The 16,435-nt window shown below is 38.0% G+C and overlaps 1 protein-coding gene across 2 annotated transcripts in view; it reads right to left on the bottom strand.

The window, feature by feature from the left end:
• cacna1g (calcium channel, voltage-dependent, T type, alpha 1G subunit) overlaps window positions 1-16,435 on the bottom strand; it is a 313,071-nt gene that overhangs the window by 97,935 nt on the left and 198,701 nt on the right. For both annotated transcript variants that reach the window (XM_055229674.1, XM_055229673.1), the window contains exons 19-20: window positions 8,029-8,097; window positions 5,022-5,206 (exon numbers count right to left, since the gene is read on the bottom strand). In XM_055229674.1, coding sequence (XP_055085649.1) covers window positions 5,022-5,206; window positions 8,029-8,097 — 254 coding nt within the window. The remainder of the gene's footprint in view (window positions 1-5,021; window positions 5,207-8,028; window positions 8,098-16,435) is intronic.

Here is a 16,435-nt window from a genome sequence, read left to right as displayed (position 1 = left end):
TCTAAACTCTTAAAAATAATCAAAATTGAACATGTTCTTGTTGCTGTTCTCTGTTCTAAAAATTTGCACTGTGGCCTAAACAACCCAAAATGTGTTTGATGAGGACGCCAGGTCTCAGGAGGTTAAAAATGCTATATTCGTTGAAAAACAATGTATTTAAATGTTTAATTACTTTCACTTCCATTTTTGATGCTCCGAGTCTCACGTATGTTTGCTCGCCACGCTAAGTCACCCCCCCTTCAGAGCGCTATCACAACAATCATCAATCGCAATCACTGTGCATCCCGCTAATGAAACTACTGCAGGTTTGTGAAGTTGTAGTGTATTGTTTTGTGTCATGCTTTTGTATATTTATGGATAGAGCCCGGGGAGAGATCGCTAAATTACTGAAACATGCATGGATGACGTCCAAAACCTCTTCAGATATGTTTTTGATGATGTTATAACATGGTAGAAAGCTCCAAAAGTTCAGTTTTGCATAATAGCGCCTCTATAAAGACCCTGTACCTGATTTGAGCAAAAATGTCTTGCTCCAGTACAGATATATTTTGTTAAGCAGTTATACGTTAGCATACTAGTTGATGTTAGCTTTACTGTCACAGCAAACCGCTCTGGTCTCTGAGAGTTGTGAAAAGTGTTAAACTCTTCGTAGTAAATAATTAGGATGCTAGGAATGCATAAAGAAAGTGAGGAATAACTTTGGACCACTGCAAAAATTGTTTAAAATGAACTAGTTCTGTTTTTCAGGTTTTTAAGACGGTAAAATCAGGTACGGAGCCTTACATATTTGTGTTTCAGCTTGCAGTTTGGATCCTTTTTTGCACAGATGCTGTCCACTGCAGATCAAACAAGAGCTGTACTAAACCAGGACTAAACCAGGTCTAACTAAGCACTAAACTAGCTCTAGAGGACTTCTGATAGATGTAGACAAAAAAGAACACTCGAAGAAGAACTAAACCAGGACTGAACCATCTCTATTCCAGGACTAAACCAAGTCTATCCCAGGACCAAACCAAGTCTATCCCAGGACTAAACCAGGTCTAACCAAGGACTAAACTATGTCTAAAGCACTTCTGATATAGACAAAAAGAACACTCGAAGAAGAACTAAACCAGGACTGAACCATCTCTATCCCAGGACTAAACCAAGTCTATCCCAAGACTAAACCAAGTCTCTTCCAGGAGTAAACCAGGTCTAACCACAGATTAAATTAGGTCTAAAGGACTTCTGATAGAAAACCCAAAGAACTAAACCAGGACCAAACCATCTCTATCCCAGTACTAAAAAATGGCCTAACCAAGGACTAAACTAGCACCTCTTTAGCCAAAACTAAACCATTTCTAAGTCCAGATCTTGAGCTAGTTTTGGTCAGGACTGAGATGGGGCTAAGGGCTAAGGTAAGGTCCTCATCAAGACTAGCTCAAGATCTGGAGATGGGTCCAATGCACAGAGATTGATAAAGGTAAGATAAGATAAGATACATCAAAGTACATCTTTTCATTAAACTAATGACAATAATAAAGTAAAACCACTATATATTCCCTTTCAAGAAATCCACGTAATTCAGATGATACACGCCGTTTCTTTCATTCATATTAAAATCACAGGTGTTTGGGAGTGAACAGAATGTTGCATAAGAAGGAAACAATAACACAATAACAGTCACAGCAGTGGAAAAGTATAATAAAAGCACAGCGTGAGCCCTTCCGGGACTATCAGACCTCCTGAAGCAAAGTACCTGGGCCATTCTGAGGCTGTCTACGGCACGTCCCCGCTTTAATCCCACCAGGCTCACGGCTCACGCAGCATTACTGTCAGATCAGCGCGGGATTCCTGTCAGAGTTTTCCAAACACCAGGCAATCGCACACATTTTCACTTAAAGAACCAAGTATTACTCACAGATCAAATGTTTGGAGGGGAGTACTGCACAATATATCTCACCAGGATGGCCCACGGCTTTCTAGAACACAGTATTATATCAGGAGACTATATACCTCTATGGGTATTTCAAAGTGCTTTACAGTGCATTATTTATTCACTCCATATACGGTGATGATGTCTATTGTAGCCACAGCTGCCCTGGGGTAGACTTGCGCAAAACCAAGGCTGATAATCTGCTCCATCCCACTATAGCAACACTCTAATAAGACACCACATTCATACTATGCGAAGTGGGTGAAGTTTTTTGCCTAAAGACACGACAACAGTTTGTAATAGTTAGATGAAGTACTTAATTTTGTTACTTGAGCAAAAAAAATGTTAAAAAGTACAGATACAGAGGTAAAAGGGACTCAAATAAAAGTAAAATGATCACATGAAAGTCTGCTTCTCTAGAAATATTTAAGTATCTGTTTAAAATCTGCTTTTAGAGTAAAAAGTAAAAGTATTTCACAAGTGTTGTTAAGGTATTAATGTGTTAAATGTAGTGTATTTATATATATAAAGAAAAGCTACATATATTGGTCAACACTAACAATATGAATCCTTTTCTTATTTTTTCTTATGAATTTTGTGTTTATTTGTCTTTGCTCAAAATTGAAGCTTGAACTCGAAAACTTTAGTCAAGATATTACCAAGAAAATGGTAAAAAATAACCGCTCAAATCATATGAAAAGCACTATTTACCTTTCATTTCTGTTCAAAAATGTAGTGAAATAGAAAGTACAGATACTGCTCTCAAATGTAGTGTAGTAAAAGTAAAAAGTATCCACTGTAAAATGAACTTAAGTAAAGTACAGATACCTAAAAATTCTACTTAAATACCAAAAGACGAAGTTTTAATCTGTCAACTATAGACAAATTGTTGTAGGAGTGAACACGTTTTACTGCTCATCCTCACTATCTTCACTAACCACTCCTTTGAAGATGAAGATGAAGAGGTTCAGATCTGAGCCAGAGAAAAGAAATGATTTGAGAGGGAAGTTAATGAAGCTATTTTTCTTAGGAAAGAGAATCCTTCTTTAAACAGGAATGGGTGCCTTAGACATCATCTAACACCCATTTATCACTCCATCCTCAGACCCAAACAAAGAGAACAATAGCAGGGTCGTTGAATAGGATTGTTTAAAATGAAACTGAGACAATAGCTGTTTACAGTTTCAGTGTAGTTAGCTCCTCTCTTGGGGATAGATATAAGGCAGTGGACACAAGCAGTCTGACCAGCACTGAAACGTTTTCACTCCTACAACAATTTGTCTAATTGGCAGATTTAAACTTCATCTTTTGCTCTGGATCAGACCTGGACGACTGAGGGATTACACAGACACCTACTTAAGTACAGTCCTACTACTTGTACTTTATTGCCTTCCACTTCCACCACTCAGTATTCCCAGCAGTCTCCCATCCAATTAGTAACCAGACCCGGCTTTGCTTAGCTTCTGAGATCTGACAAGGACAGGCTTTGACAAGAGGTTTGGCTCCGAATCTTAAACTCGATCATTGTTTTTTTAGCGGTTGGCTCCACAAATCGTCTACGCTTAAGCTTAATGTGGGCAACAGTAGCTCAGTTGGTAGAACGTTTGTCCACTGACCCACATGTTGGCGGCGCGATTCCAGCTCCCACAGATGAACGCTGTCGTTGTGTCCTTGGGCAAGACACTTAACCCACCTCCCCCCCAGTGCCTGCGTACACCGGTGTATGACATTAAAATCATAAATTGTATCAGTTTTCTATCGCCTTTAAAATGTCGTCGTCTTTTTCCACTTGTCACAGTCAGAACCTAACAAACGCTGACCAATTCGAGAAGTGGGTGGGGAAATTTTTCATTTATCATATCACAAATGGCAAAAAAAAAAAAAAAACTTAAAAAAAACCCATTTAGTACCCCAAAAACTTCTCATTTCCCTGCACTCTCATTGAAGGCCCTGTCCTAATTGTCCTGGTCCTGCTTATTTAAGTGACAGTCGAATAAACCAATCACGTGTCAGGAATCAATGCGGTGTCGAGCCTTGTTTGTCTGTAAACAAAGAGGTCAATGGGGGGCGCCGACGTGCACAGATGAGAAAGTCACTACCTGTTTAAGCATGCGAGCAGTCAACGAGCCAGCAGAATATGCCGAGGCAATGGGTCCATCGCCTTGTGTTAGAATTAGATTAGACCAGATTAGGCCATTAACGAGACGGAGAGAGACGTATTTTGCGTCGTGCCGAGAATACAACATTATTTCGATTAGCTAAACGGCATTTACGTTTCGATAATTGATAAGAAAATAAGTGCAAGTTTATACAGTTACCAGCAAAGGACAAAAATAGTTAAATATTGAAGATGAGGAGCACTTCACGAGAGCTGCACTAAACCAGGTCAGTTAAACGATTAATCACGACTAATAATTGAAATAATAGTCAACTAATTTGGTAATTAAAGAGGAGGTATTATGCAAAAATTGAGCTTTCTACCGTGTTATAACATTGCGTCATCAAAAACATGTTTAAAGAGGTTTTTAATGTCATCCATGCGTGTTTGAGCAATTTAGTGATCTCTATTCAAACCCTCCTAACGATTAGCTAACCTGATTGTGTTGTGACAGCGCTCTGAAGGGGGAGTAACTTAACGCGGGAAACAAAAAGAATAGAGACATGAGCATCAAAAACGAAAGTGAAACTTATTAAACATGTTTTTGGTCAATTTTAGCAATTTCAGAACCATAAAAGGTATCTAAATATGTTATATGTTAGCATAGCGTACACCATAGAAGTAAAATACCCCCTCTTTAATGCTAATGCTGATATTTTTTATAGACTTAAGATGAACAACCCTAAATGTTTTTAGTCGTTGTTATCATTTTTAGGTTCAGCATTCAAGACATGGCCCAAACTTCACCTCTTGCAAAAATACTGAAGCAAAATTATGAAAATCCATCAGTAATGTGCCAAAAAATGCCTGTAAATTATGTTTTTCAGGTTTAAGTATCGTAAAAACCTGAATACACAGTAAAATTCACCAAAAATGTTCAGAAAAATAACTGTATCCACCAACAATACCGTTTTTATCAGCTTTTTTTGCAGTTACAGGAGTAGTTACCGTAGCGGCCGCAGAGTACGCAGTAGCCGGAGAACCCGCAGCATTCCCAGGATCTTGGTGCCCGAGTTGGAGATGAGAGAAACCAGGATGTCTATGACGGAGATCATCACCAGCATCCCATCCAGAACGTTCCAGCTGCTCCTCAGGTACGCCTTGTCCCCGAAACACCAGCCTAAAGCCACGATCTGCACACAGCAATAACAAAACTTTTATTTTTCCAAGTTTGAATAATATCTGTTCTATTAATAAATAAATACATGGAATAAAAAAGTTTAATTAATTAAACAAAGAGTCTGACAAACTATATAAATGGACTGTGTTGCCATGTCATTAGCTGGACAACCTTTAGCACCGGGATGCTTATAGCTGTTAGCGAAATTAAGCTAACAGATGATTGTTTGTAAAGGCATTTCAAGTTAATAAATAAATAAATAGTCTGACAAGTCATATTATGTTTACACCATCTTGTTTACTCATCTGTTAGCATCAAGTTGGTGTTAGCTGGGCCACTGCAAATTACATGCAAAAAATCAAAATGTTTTGTGCAATTAAAAGATACAGAACCGGTCAAAAATAGCCATATTGTACATCACATTAAGTAAAATGTAAAAGGTATTTAAAAAAAGGCTAGTTAGCAGCCTACTTATAGAGATATTAGCTTTGTTTTGTTTGTCTTTTAGTGTTTGGGTTTTTTTTTACTTTTGATGTGCAAAATTTATAAAAGACCTGGCTTCTCTGCTTTCAGTGTGAACACTTGGATTATGTGTCACTTGTCAACTTATAGCACCACAATGCTACTGCTATAGCTATTAGCACAAAGCAGCTAACAGATAAATGCTTGTTCATGAGGGCAAGTTAATAATTAATAAATAAATAGTATGACAAGCCATGTTACATTTTTATGCCAGTGTATTCAGCAAGAAATGTATCAAGAAAAAACAAAAAAACAAAAAACAAATCCCTGTTCTGTACATTATCTGAAGTTACAAAATTGAGGTGTTCAAAAGTAATGCTATTTAAAAAGTTAGAATAAAGATACTGTGAGCTAGTAATTATGGGTAACGTAGCATAGTCTTTTCTATGTTTTTGTTATATATATAGCTAGATGACATTTAGCACCACAATGCTTACAGCTATTAGCACCGTGAAGCTAACAGTTTTCTATAAAAAACACTTGGATTATGCACCTGATGCCTTTTGCTGGCTAAAAACCTAAGGATTGGACTGTGTGACAATGGCTATACACTACAGGACAACTTTTAGATCCACAATAGCTACAGCGCCATTATGCTAACAGACAGATGCGTGTTAGTGAAGTCAATTTAAGTGCTAGAATAATCAGGGCAAAGCTCTTTTAGTGTATGGATATATCACTGAAACATGTGTGCATGAGCATGTTTTAAAGAAAAAAGTAGATTTTGCACTATGTGTCTCTTTTAATGAGGCAAAGTAGATACATAATTTAACCACGCAGTTAAATTAAGTTTATATGCCTTTAAAATGAGCAGAGAAGATCCATAAAAACACTCTAAGCTTTTTTCAACACCCCATTTTAAATTCTATAGGCGCGGTTCATTCGGTATTCTGCACGTGAAGCAAAATTAGCGTTGCATAAAATATTAAACCGCGGTGGACTTTTTCTTTTACTTATTAAATCAGGCCAAATACTGCTCATCAACAACTTATTTTTGGCCCCTGCACCTGCTGTCGAGATAGGAAAGGCAGAGAGCGAAGATTTACATAATGAGGTTAGGCTGAATGATTAAAATAATTCAAATTAAAGTTCCGATATCCTGCCAAACTGACTTTTATTGAGCTGTTAATCATTACAATGTTGACTCCCTTATAAAAAGCATGACTGGATTTGAGTGTTGCTTCACTGCTTCACGTTTGAGTAAACCCATAAATTTTCCAGAATTCAAAACACTCGGTTTAACCTTGTGATGTGATGAAGTAGTAATCCAGGATGTGATTTTTTTTTTTTTTTATGCACATTCTTTGGACTTCTATGATCAATAAAGAGTTAGGGGAAAAAAAAAAGAATACAAGTTACCAAGTTATGCTATTTTTGCCATCATGATGCGAAGTTAGCGATGTAGCATATTGACATTTATAACGCCGGCGACCGCGATATTCAAAATGGCAGCCGTATCAGAATGATTTAGTGCAGGCCTGTCAAACTCATTTTCACCAAGGGCCACATCAACAAAATGGTTGTAAAATGTAAAATAAATCCAAGTACTTTTAAATCTTCTTATTTAACCGTTTCTATATTTACTACTTATTCAAATTACAAATCTTGCATATGGATGTGCATAGATATAAAAAAAATGACTGTGTATCTCCTGATAAACTGATATTTTTAGAGTCATACCTTTTAATTTACCTTGTCACGGGCCACATAAAATGACATGGCGGGCCGCATTTGGCCCACAGGCCTTGAGTTTGACACATGTGATTTAGTGTAAAGTTAGTACATTACTGATTTTAAATGGATAAAACCTCAACAGTTTCCATTTAACATGTTTTTTGTCACCTTGGGATACATATTTCACATATTCTAACTTAAAATAACGTCTACATTTGGAAATCACACTTTAAAAACTAAGCCTCTGTTTGAAATGAGGTATCTAGGGATTGGAGCTCCCTCTGCTGTCAGCAATGAAAACGTAAAATAAAATACAAAAACAAAAGAATGAGTCTGTATCCCCCATGAATGCTATAACAATGAGTCCGGTGATGGTTTATAGCCAAAAACTGCACAGGAAAAGTATGGATTTTTACCTGTGACGCAACAATCCAAGCATTTTTGAGTGCTCAGAGAAGATGACTTTGGAATAATGGATTTACATAAAGGAAGCAAGATTTGTTTTTGATTAGGGGACAACATTATAACATGATTGAAAGCTAAAAAAAAAAGTCCGTTTTCCAGAATATGAGTCCTTTCAAAGCTCACAAAATACATCTCAATTCGATCTCAAGTTTGCACAAAAGAATTGAGTCTTACCTTGACGGTCATCTCAGCCACGAAGATGGATGTGAAGATGTAGTTGGACAAAGTGAGGAAAATCCGCTCCTGTAGAAGAAGAGAAATAAAGTTTATAAAATGCTTATGCACAAAAGCGGTGTTTTTGGATTCATTCAGGCTACAGCTGAATAATGCATTATAGAACTAGAATCCCCAGACAATTAATATTTAGCAAACAATCTGTGGCTCCTGCTAATGATGGCTGGCAGCACTTCTGAAGTTTACTGTTTACAAGAGTGGAGAAGACCCAGGGCCAGCTAATACAGTATTTAGTATCAAAGTTAAGAAAACAAGTGGGTCACCTGTTTCATGCTATGATAATAAGAGCTAGGGCTGCGAGATTAATCACAATCAAAATCACAGTTTTACGGAAGTAGCAAATCGCACATGCTACAGTTTTACCATCATTTCCTGTTCTATGAAGTCTTACTCCGTGTGGAAAAACAGCTAATCGTGTAGTTTAGATCTGTACAATCACGTTCTGAAACCTGATTCTTGTCTTTATCCTGTTAGATCTGAGTGCTGCTTTTGACACTGGTACAAGTCCAATCTAGAAAACAAGGGAGTACTTTGTTGAGATTGGAAATTGTGTCTCAGTTAACATGTTCGTGACCTGTGGGGTGCCCCAGGGGTCAATCCTGGGACCCCTTTAGTTCATTTTCTACATGCTGCCGTTATGCCAGTTAATACACAGCAATAATGTGTCCTACCACAACTCTGCAGATGACACTCAGATCTATGTCTCACTGCAGCAGGTGAATATGGACCAGTGGATTCACTCAGTGCATCAACAGATCAGTGTGTGGATGTGAAACAACTTTCTCCAGCTAAATTCAGACAAGACTGAAGTCATAGTCTTTGGCCCAAAGAAACATAGAGAAAGTGTCAGCATCTACCTCCAGTCTGTCTCTCTAAAACCTTCAAATCAGGCTAGAAATGTAAATGTAACAGCCACATCAAAATCAATAGCATCTACGGCTTTTTACCATAAAAAAACACTCCAAAAGTGTAAACCAGACTTGGAGAAACTTATCCATGCTTTTGTCTCCAGCAGGTTAAACCACTGTAACAACTTGCTCACTGGTTCATATTTTGTTTTTTTGTCAATTCCTCTAGACACGTTTAAAATATGAACTTTAAACCAAATCCAATCACAATGCTGGTTTGAAAAATCACAATTCGATATTTTTTCCCAAATCGTTAGCGCTAACAAGAGCTGCATTACCTACCGATGTGTACTAACTCCACAATATGTAATGGGTGCGGAGTTGCAGAGTGGTTAGCATTAGCATCTGACTCCTTCTTCCATCAAAATGCATAGGGATGGACAACATATCTGTGCTAATATTGATTTTAGTGATATGGGGAGATCTTTTTCCTAAGTGATGTGGACACGCTGGGCAGATATTTTGTCGAAGACTTTTTAAATATGTAAATGGATGAGCAAAGAAGCTAACGAGGTGGCTATATATTACATAACCATCCTAAAAATACAACAATTGCATAAAAGAATATAACTGTTTACAAAAGTAGTATAACTTTACTTCAATTTATGGGTCTGAACATCGACATCGGCTCAACTCAAACATCAGAAATCCTCTCAGCTGCCAAAAATCCGTGTTACGTACCTCCCCGCGTGTACGTAATGTATGTTTATTTACATGTTTACAAAGATTTTTATTATTAAAGACACTGATTGCCAACAATGTTATGAGCACAGGTGTTTTTTTTTTGTTGTTTTTTTTTTTGCGAGCTTCATTCTCTTAAACAATGTTGGTCTTACTGAGTGTAATTTTTGCCCGTTCTACTCATCTCCGATTAGAAGGGGCTGTCTTTCCCACGGTACCCTCCGCTACATCTCCGGGTGATTATATAGCATTATATAATCACATTCAGTATAGTGATATTGCCCCGTGGAGCACTCCAATCAGCGAGGGGAGGAGACGGGGGAGGGGGACTGTGGGAATGTGACATCACTTGGGGGCTGTTGTACATTCCAGGACTGAACCACGAACCATTCAGCACATCACAGAGAGGAAAAACCAGAGAACAGACCATAAAGCTGCACTGTGTAACTTTTCTGGAGAAGGATTCACCATCTGTTTGTCTCCATGGTTGTAATTGTGAAGGAAGCGATTGCAGACCAGGTTTAAGAGTAGAGTAATTGCCTTTAGTCGCAACGATTTGCCTGAATGTTCCGCAAAATGGCCTTACACTTATCTATATCTGCCGAGTTACAGGTCAGATCTGTGGAGAGGCGACCCCGCTCTCAGTAAGAACACGCCACAGGGCTGTACTGATTTGTTTTTCTCATGTAATAAAGTAAAAATTGTCTTGACCTACATCAGATATATTGTAAAACCAGCGTATCAGGGAACATGAGACCACTGTGTGCCGTCTGTTAGCATGCTAGTTGTTGTAAGCAGCAGCGTGATGGGAAAACTCCACTCCACAATTGTCTGAAATGTGCAAAAAAGTTATAAAGTCATTGCGGTGAGTATTGGATGGTCCAAATTTTTAGCATTTTTAAGCACCTTTAATTCACTTTGACAAATTTTATATTTCTTATTCTTTGTACTGAAATAAAAACAAAAAATAATAGTAATACAAAAATTTTTCCCCATGTATTTGAGCAAAATTTGTTTGTTTATTTGCCCCAGTACAGATACATGGTAAAAGTAGCTCCTGAGATCAAAATAAGTTTGCTGTGTGCTGTCTAATTAGAATACATTTTACTGTCCAAAAATTAGGAAGTGCACTGTTACCATGCTAGTTGTTGTAAATCTTACCAAGACGATTTACCAAAACTCCGCACTGGTCTCTGAGAGTTGTGAAAAACGGATATAAACTCATCGTGGTGAATAAAAAGGACACTTAGAATGCATAAGGTAAGTGAGGAATAACGTTGGACCACTTTGATTTTTTACTTTTTACTTTTATCTAAAACACTGCAAAAATTAAAGGTAAAGTGCCTAAACCAGACTTGGAGAAACTTATCCAGGCGTTTGTTTCCATCAGTTTGGACTATTATGACGACCTGCTCACTGGTTCATATTTTGTCTTTTTGTCAATTCGTCTAGACACGTAAATATGAACTTTGAACCAAATCAATCGTAATGCTTGTCAAAAAAATCACAATTCGATATTTTCCTCAATTCGTTAATAAGAGCTGCATTACCTAACAATGTGTAATAACTCCATAATACGCAGTAGGCTATTAGGTGCGCAGTTGCAGAGTGGTTAGCATTAGCATCTGACTTTGTTCCATTAAAATGCATAGAGATGGACAATATATCTGTACTAATATTGATTTTGGTATGAGATTTTTATCCTAGGCTTATCATAATTTCGTCCATTTCTTTATTTGGAAATGGACGAGCAATGACGCTAAAGAAGTGGCTATACACATCCTAAATATTTGTGCTAATATCGATTCTGGTGATACAGGTAGATTTTTATCCTATCACTTAAAATGAACTAGCGTTATTTATTCAGTCTTTAGTCTAATAGTCTAATTGTATTTTGACCCCCTCTTGTAACCGTAATTATGTATAACTAATCACACAACATTAACGTATTATTAAGTCCTTTACATGTGTTGATAATCTACCACACGAGGCAATACATTCAGTCGTTCCGGTGTTCCTTCTTTTGATTGTCTTAAGATATAACACTAATCCACATGTGTCAAACTCAAGGCCCGCGGGCAAAATGTGGCCCGCCGTGTCACTTATGTGGCCCGCGACAAGGTAAATTAAAAGGTATGACTGTCTTAAAATATCAGTTTATCAGGAGATACACAGTTACGCAGATTTATTTATTTTTTTTATATCTATGCAAATTCATATGCAATATTTGTGACTTGAATAAATGATAAATACAGAAACGGTTAATTAACAAGATTAAAAAATAGTTTTACATTTACATTACATTATTTAGTTACATTTACTTTTTGAGAGCAACCATTTTGCTGATGTGGCCCTCTGTCAAAATGAGTCTGACACCCCTGCACTAATCCATCCCCTAGAAAGTTTATACTTCTGCTTTACACTCGTACCAGTTTATCCATTCAGTAACATTTTCAAAAAAAACACTTTCCATAAACCCATTTCCTCGCGTATCCCACATTTCGGTCTGACTTCCAGTGCCCTCGGGGGTATCTACGAAAAGCAAACCATCAACACACCGCACGGCTCCACTTCTGAACGATAATTTTCCTATTTAACCCTGCCAAATGTTAAGACAAGCTTTCATCACTGTCCAGCCTTGTAATGCTCCGTAGCCGTAACCCGGTGCTGACAACTCATCCCCTCCCCGTTTCATTTGGTTGATGTTAAAATAATTCAATTTGAGCGGTAGACAGTGATGCATTGTACCCGCCGCTCAATTAGAAATAATGCTTCGTATGATTCGTAATGATTCTTCATGTTTTTTTTTGAGTATGTGAGTATGTGGATTCTACGGCCGTAAAGTTATGTTGTTTTTGTAATAAATTGAGTTGAGAGTCGGAGCCCTGCCCCTCTGTTAGTGCACAAGTGTAAATCGGGTTAAAACGATAGCGGCGAGATTCAAAGTGGGTCTTCGTAAAAACAATATGAAGTGTATTGTCACGATTCAAAATGACAAACTTGATACGGAGGAGTTTTGATGCTTAACACTGATTTTCATACAAAAAAAACCAAAAAAAAACATTTTTTTGACAATAAAATGGTTACACATTTTGGGCACGGTGTTTTTCCACCTTCAAGCCACAATAAAGCCCTTCACATCAAGGAACGACTCACTCATTCACGCTCACATTCTTACATTCGTCTTGCCCAAGGACACAACAACAGTATTCATCCGTCCGACTGCTCCATCAACGATATTTATGTCAAAAACGGGATTCAAACCGTCAATTTTGAATCAGTGTATAAACGCTGAGCTACTGTGTGACAACAAAAAGGTCCAGTATTATCATATTTTGTTGGAAGTGCTCGTTAGCATGCTAGTTGTTTACCGTCACAGCAAAATTCCTTGTTGCGAGAGTTGTGAAACGTGCTCATGTGGTTGTAAAATAGTTCTGAAATAGCTCAAGGTTATTCTAAAATTGTTGCTGGCTTTGTCATATTTGGTGATTTTTTTTTTTTTTTCCATTATCGATACTTAAACTGGAGGGACTATGTTTCTTAGCTGGCCTGGGAACGCCTTGGGGTCCCACCGGAGGAGCTGGAGGACATGTCTGGGGTGAAATCGTACCGTCAACGTATGGGTTAGTTGATCTGAACGATCTCCCAATGACGATAACATTGGGACCGGGATTCAAACTACGAACCTTCTGATCATGATGAACACTACCAACTGAGCTACTGTTCAGTGTGTATCTAGTTTCAATACTAGTTTTAGTATCAATACTTTTGAAATGTTCACATTAAACCTGGTTTGAAAGTGCACGGACTTGAAGGCAAATGCAACTTTCTGGTTACGTCACCTGCATCATTCCATGGAAATAGAAAGTTAAAGCCACACTTTGGAACATTTTTCATGGAGACAAACACATTTTAGAACTTACTGCGGAATATTATAGCCAAACGAACAACATTTCCAGAGAATCAATTAGGAAGAGACCATTCTCCAGGGCAAATAAAAGTCAGGTTTGTGGAGATGCAAGCCCGCTCACTGTGTAAATACTGTGTTTATGTGTCTATTAACACAACCAAAATGAAAAAAAAAGCTAAAAAGTGACATACTCTGGCTTTAATAACCCTTTAAGGACTGAGCACACTATAGACCAGTATAGCTCGCCTAGACTTTTATTCTTTTTAGCCATAAAACTCATGTTAAAGAAAGTATCAGCATGTACTTTTGCCCTTTTTCACACAACTACTTATATTTTACATATCCATTCATATTTTTCCTTTTACGTTTTTCCTATTTTTCTAATAACCGAGTGTAAGAATCCTGCGGCACCTGCGCTCCGATTGGTCGTCTTCGAGGGACAACATAAGCACATTACCGTAATGACAGTAAAATATTTAAAGAGTCCGATGCCTCTGGTTTGAGACGCCGTTTGAATTTACATGATGCACAATTGGTTGCTGAGTTACGGTAATGGAAAATCCACAACCACCAGTCTATTGGCAACAATACCATACGCCACAAAAGGGTTAAAGAATACGGAGAATCTTCCTGAATTATCCGATAATGAATGATGCTTTTCTAATTCCATTTTAAAACAGTAGCCAGTTTAAAGGTACACTATGTAACTTTCCTGGTCGAGCTTAAACCACATCGTCGTCTCCACAGATATGTCATTGTCACAGAAATAACCACGGAAAAAAGCAGTTACGGGACCCTCCGCCGAAATGTTCCACAGTGAACCTGATGCGCACGGACACACAGAGACTGAGGCTGAATATTATGTGATACTTTCCACGTCAGTTTGATTTACAAAAAGGTCCGCTCATGTTGATATCGACGCCAGTATTTCGCGCATGCATTATTCAAAATACCGCATGAATCAACATATCTGTAAATAGAAACTTGCCACTAGCCCACTGCTAATCAAATCAATTTGTACTACACATCTCCTCCATGTTCCACTAACCAATCTGGCACATCCACAGTGGTAATAAAACGAAAAAAAAAAACAAAAAAAAATCAACTGTCCAATTATTGCCACTGGAAATGTTGTAGCACGCCGCTGCCAGCCCCCTCCGTCTGATTGGATGGTGCATTGGAGGAATAATGTTGATGCAATGCAGCAGATTTGAGGCTATGGCACACGACGCTATAAGGAAACAAACGGAGGATCACTGCGCTACGGTGTGTCTCTCATTACACTCAAGCGACTTTTTAAAACTGCCCGTGGGAATGTTTGAGTTATTTCGCTTTACGTAACTTAAAATAATGAAACAATTGGTGTAAGTGAAGAAAAAAAGGTTATAATACAGTTGTTTCTCACTGTAACGTGGTTCAACTTTCGCTGTTTCGTGGATTTTTTTAGTCTGAAGTGCTGTATGTTTGCAAGTTTTCTCCGCGACAAAACCATGTCAATGAAATGTTCTTTAAATCTACGAAGGTTTGAACTTTGAGAGTGTTTAAACGTGAGATAAATGTGAGAAAATGTTAACGCCTGTGTGAGAAAAGTGTATAAAGTGTGTGGTGAGGGGTTTTACAGTGGCAAATCATATAATAATTGTGAAAAATAAAGATGATACTTCGCGGATTTCGCCTTTTGCAGGTTATTTTTAGAACGTAACCCCCGTGATAAACGAGGGACCACTGTATTGGAGTTAATCTTTTGCCTTCTGAATTTGATAATGTCATAACAGGCTGGGGCTTCAGTCGCTCGTGAAAGAAATATCTGACTGAAAATCTACTAAATCACATTCTAATTTGTTTGAGATTACGCCATATTACCCTTGATAAATCCTTTCATCAGCTGTTTTGTTGGAGCGGGCCGGGTTCTGCTCCTCCGCTCTCACGTACGCGCTCTGCGAATGACTGACAGTTGCCCCAGATGTGCAACGTCCGGGTAAATAAAGCGGCCAAAGATGAGACGTGAGAGGAGGAGGCGTGTGAATTAAACTGTACGGCTGATACACAGAGCGATGAGAGGAGCAGAGGTGAGGAAGAGAGTTGCAGATTCCCTTCCTACAGTGGTGGAACGTAACAAAGTAAACCTAGTAGTACTTTTAATTTTAGGTACCGTACTTAGACTAGTCGCAGTTGGCCGGGGGTGCAACTTATCCTCAGAGGTGTGTGGAATATCAGTCACGTCTGAGTATATAATTTCACATCTTCGTTACGGTCACACTGACAACCTCGTTTTTTTCTTCATTATTATACATTTTTTGACCTATACCCTGGAAAATACGGTACTTTAATTACGTCAATAGTGGATATGTTTTACTTAACTACATTTGAGAGCAGGTATCTGTACTTTCTACTACACTTTTGAACAAGACTGTAAAGGAAAAGTATTATTTATGATTATCTGAGACTTGCTGAAAAGTCTGAGGGGTTTATTTTTAACACATTGATAATTTGAGTGAACAAAAATATACAAAAAAAAAATTAAATCTGCGTTAAATACTTTGCCTTTTCATGCTTTAAGTCAATTTTTAGACAGGTACTTTAACAGTAAATTTTTTCTTTTATTTGGATTTTTTTTGTCTTTGTATCTGTACTTTTACGTTAATAACAAAAAATCAAGTACCGCCTCCCTGAAAGAGTGAAAGAAGGTGAGGTAAGTCCGGACAGCACACCTCTTCCCTCGCTCTGTGCCGTACATACATGTCAATGAAATCCGCGGTACTTCTGTATTTAGCATTTAAACATAAGCACGCTGATGTTTTCACCACGTGTCTCTGGACAAACAGTCAGGACTAGGGCCCGGGAAGTA

The sequence above is a fragment of the Periophthalmus magnuspinnatus genome, chromosome 19, assembly GCF_009829125.3.
Source record: "Periophthalmus magnuspinnatus isolate fPerMag1 chromosome 19, fPerMag1.2.pri, whole genome shotgun sequence".
Classification (NCBI taxonomy): Eukaryota; Metazoa; Chordata; class Actinopteri; order Gobiiformes; family Gobiidae; genus Periophthalmus; species Periophthalmus magnuspinnatus.
This window is presented reverse-complemented; position numbering and strand designations above follow the sequence as displayed.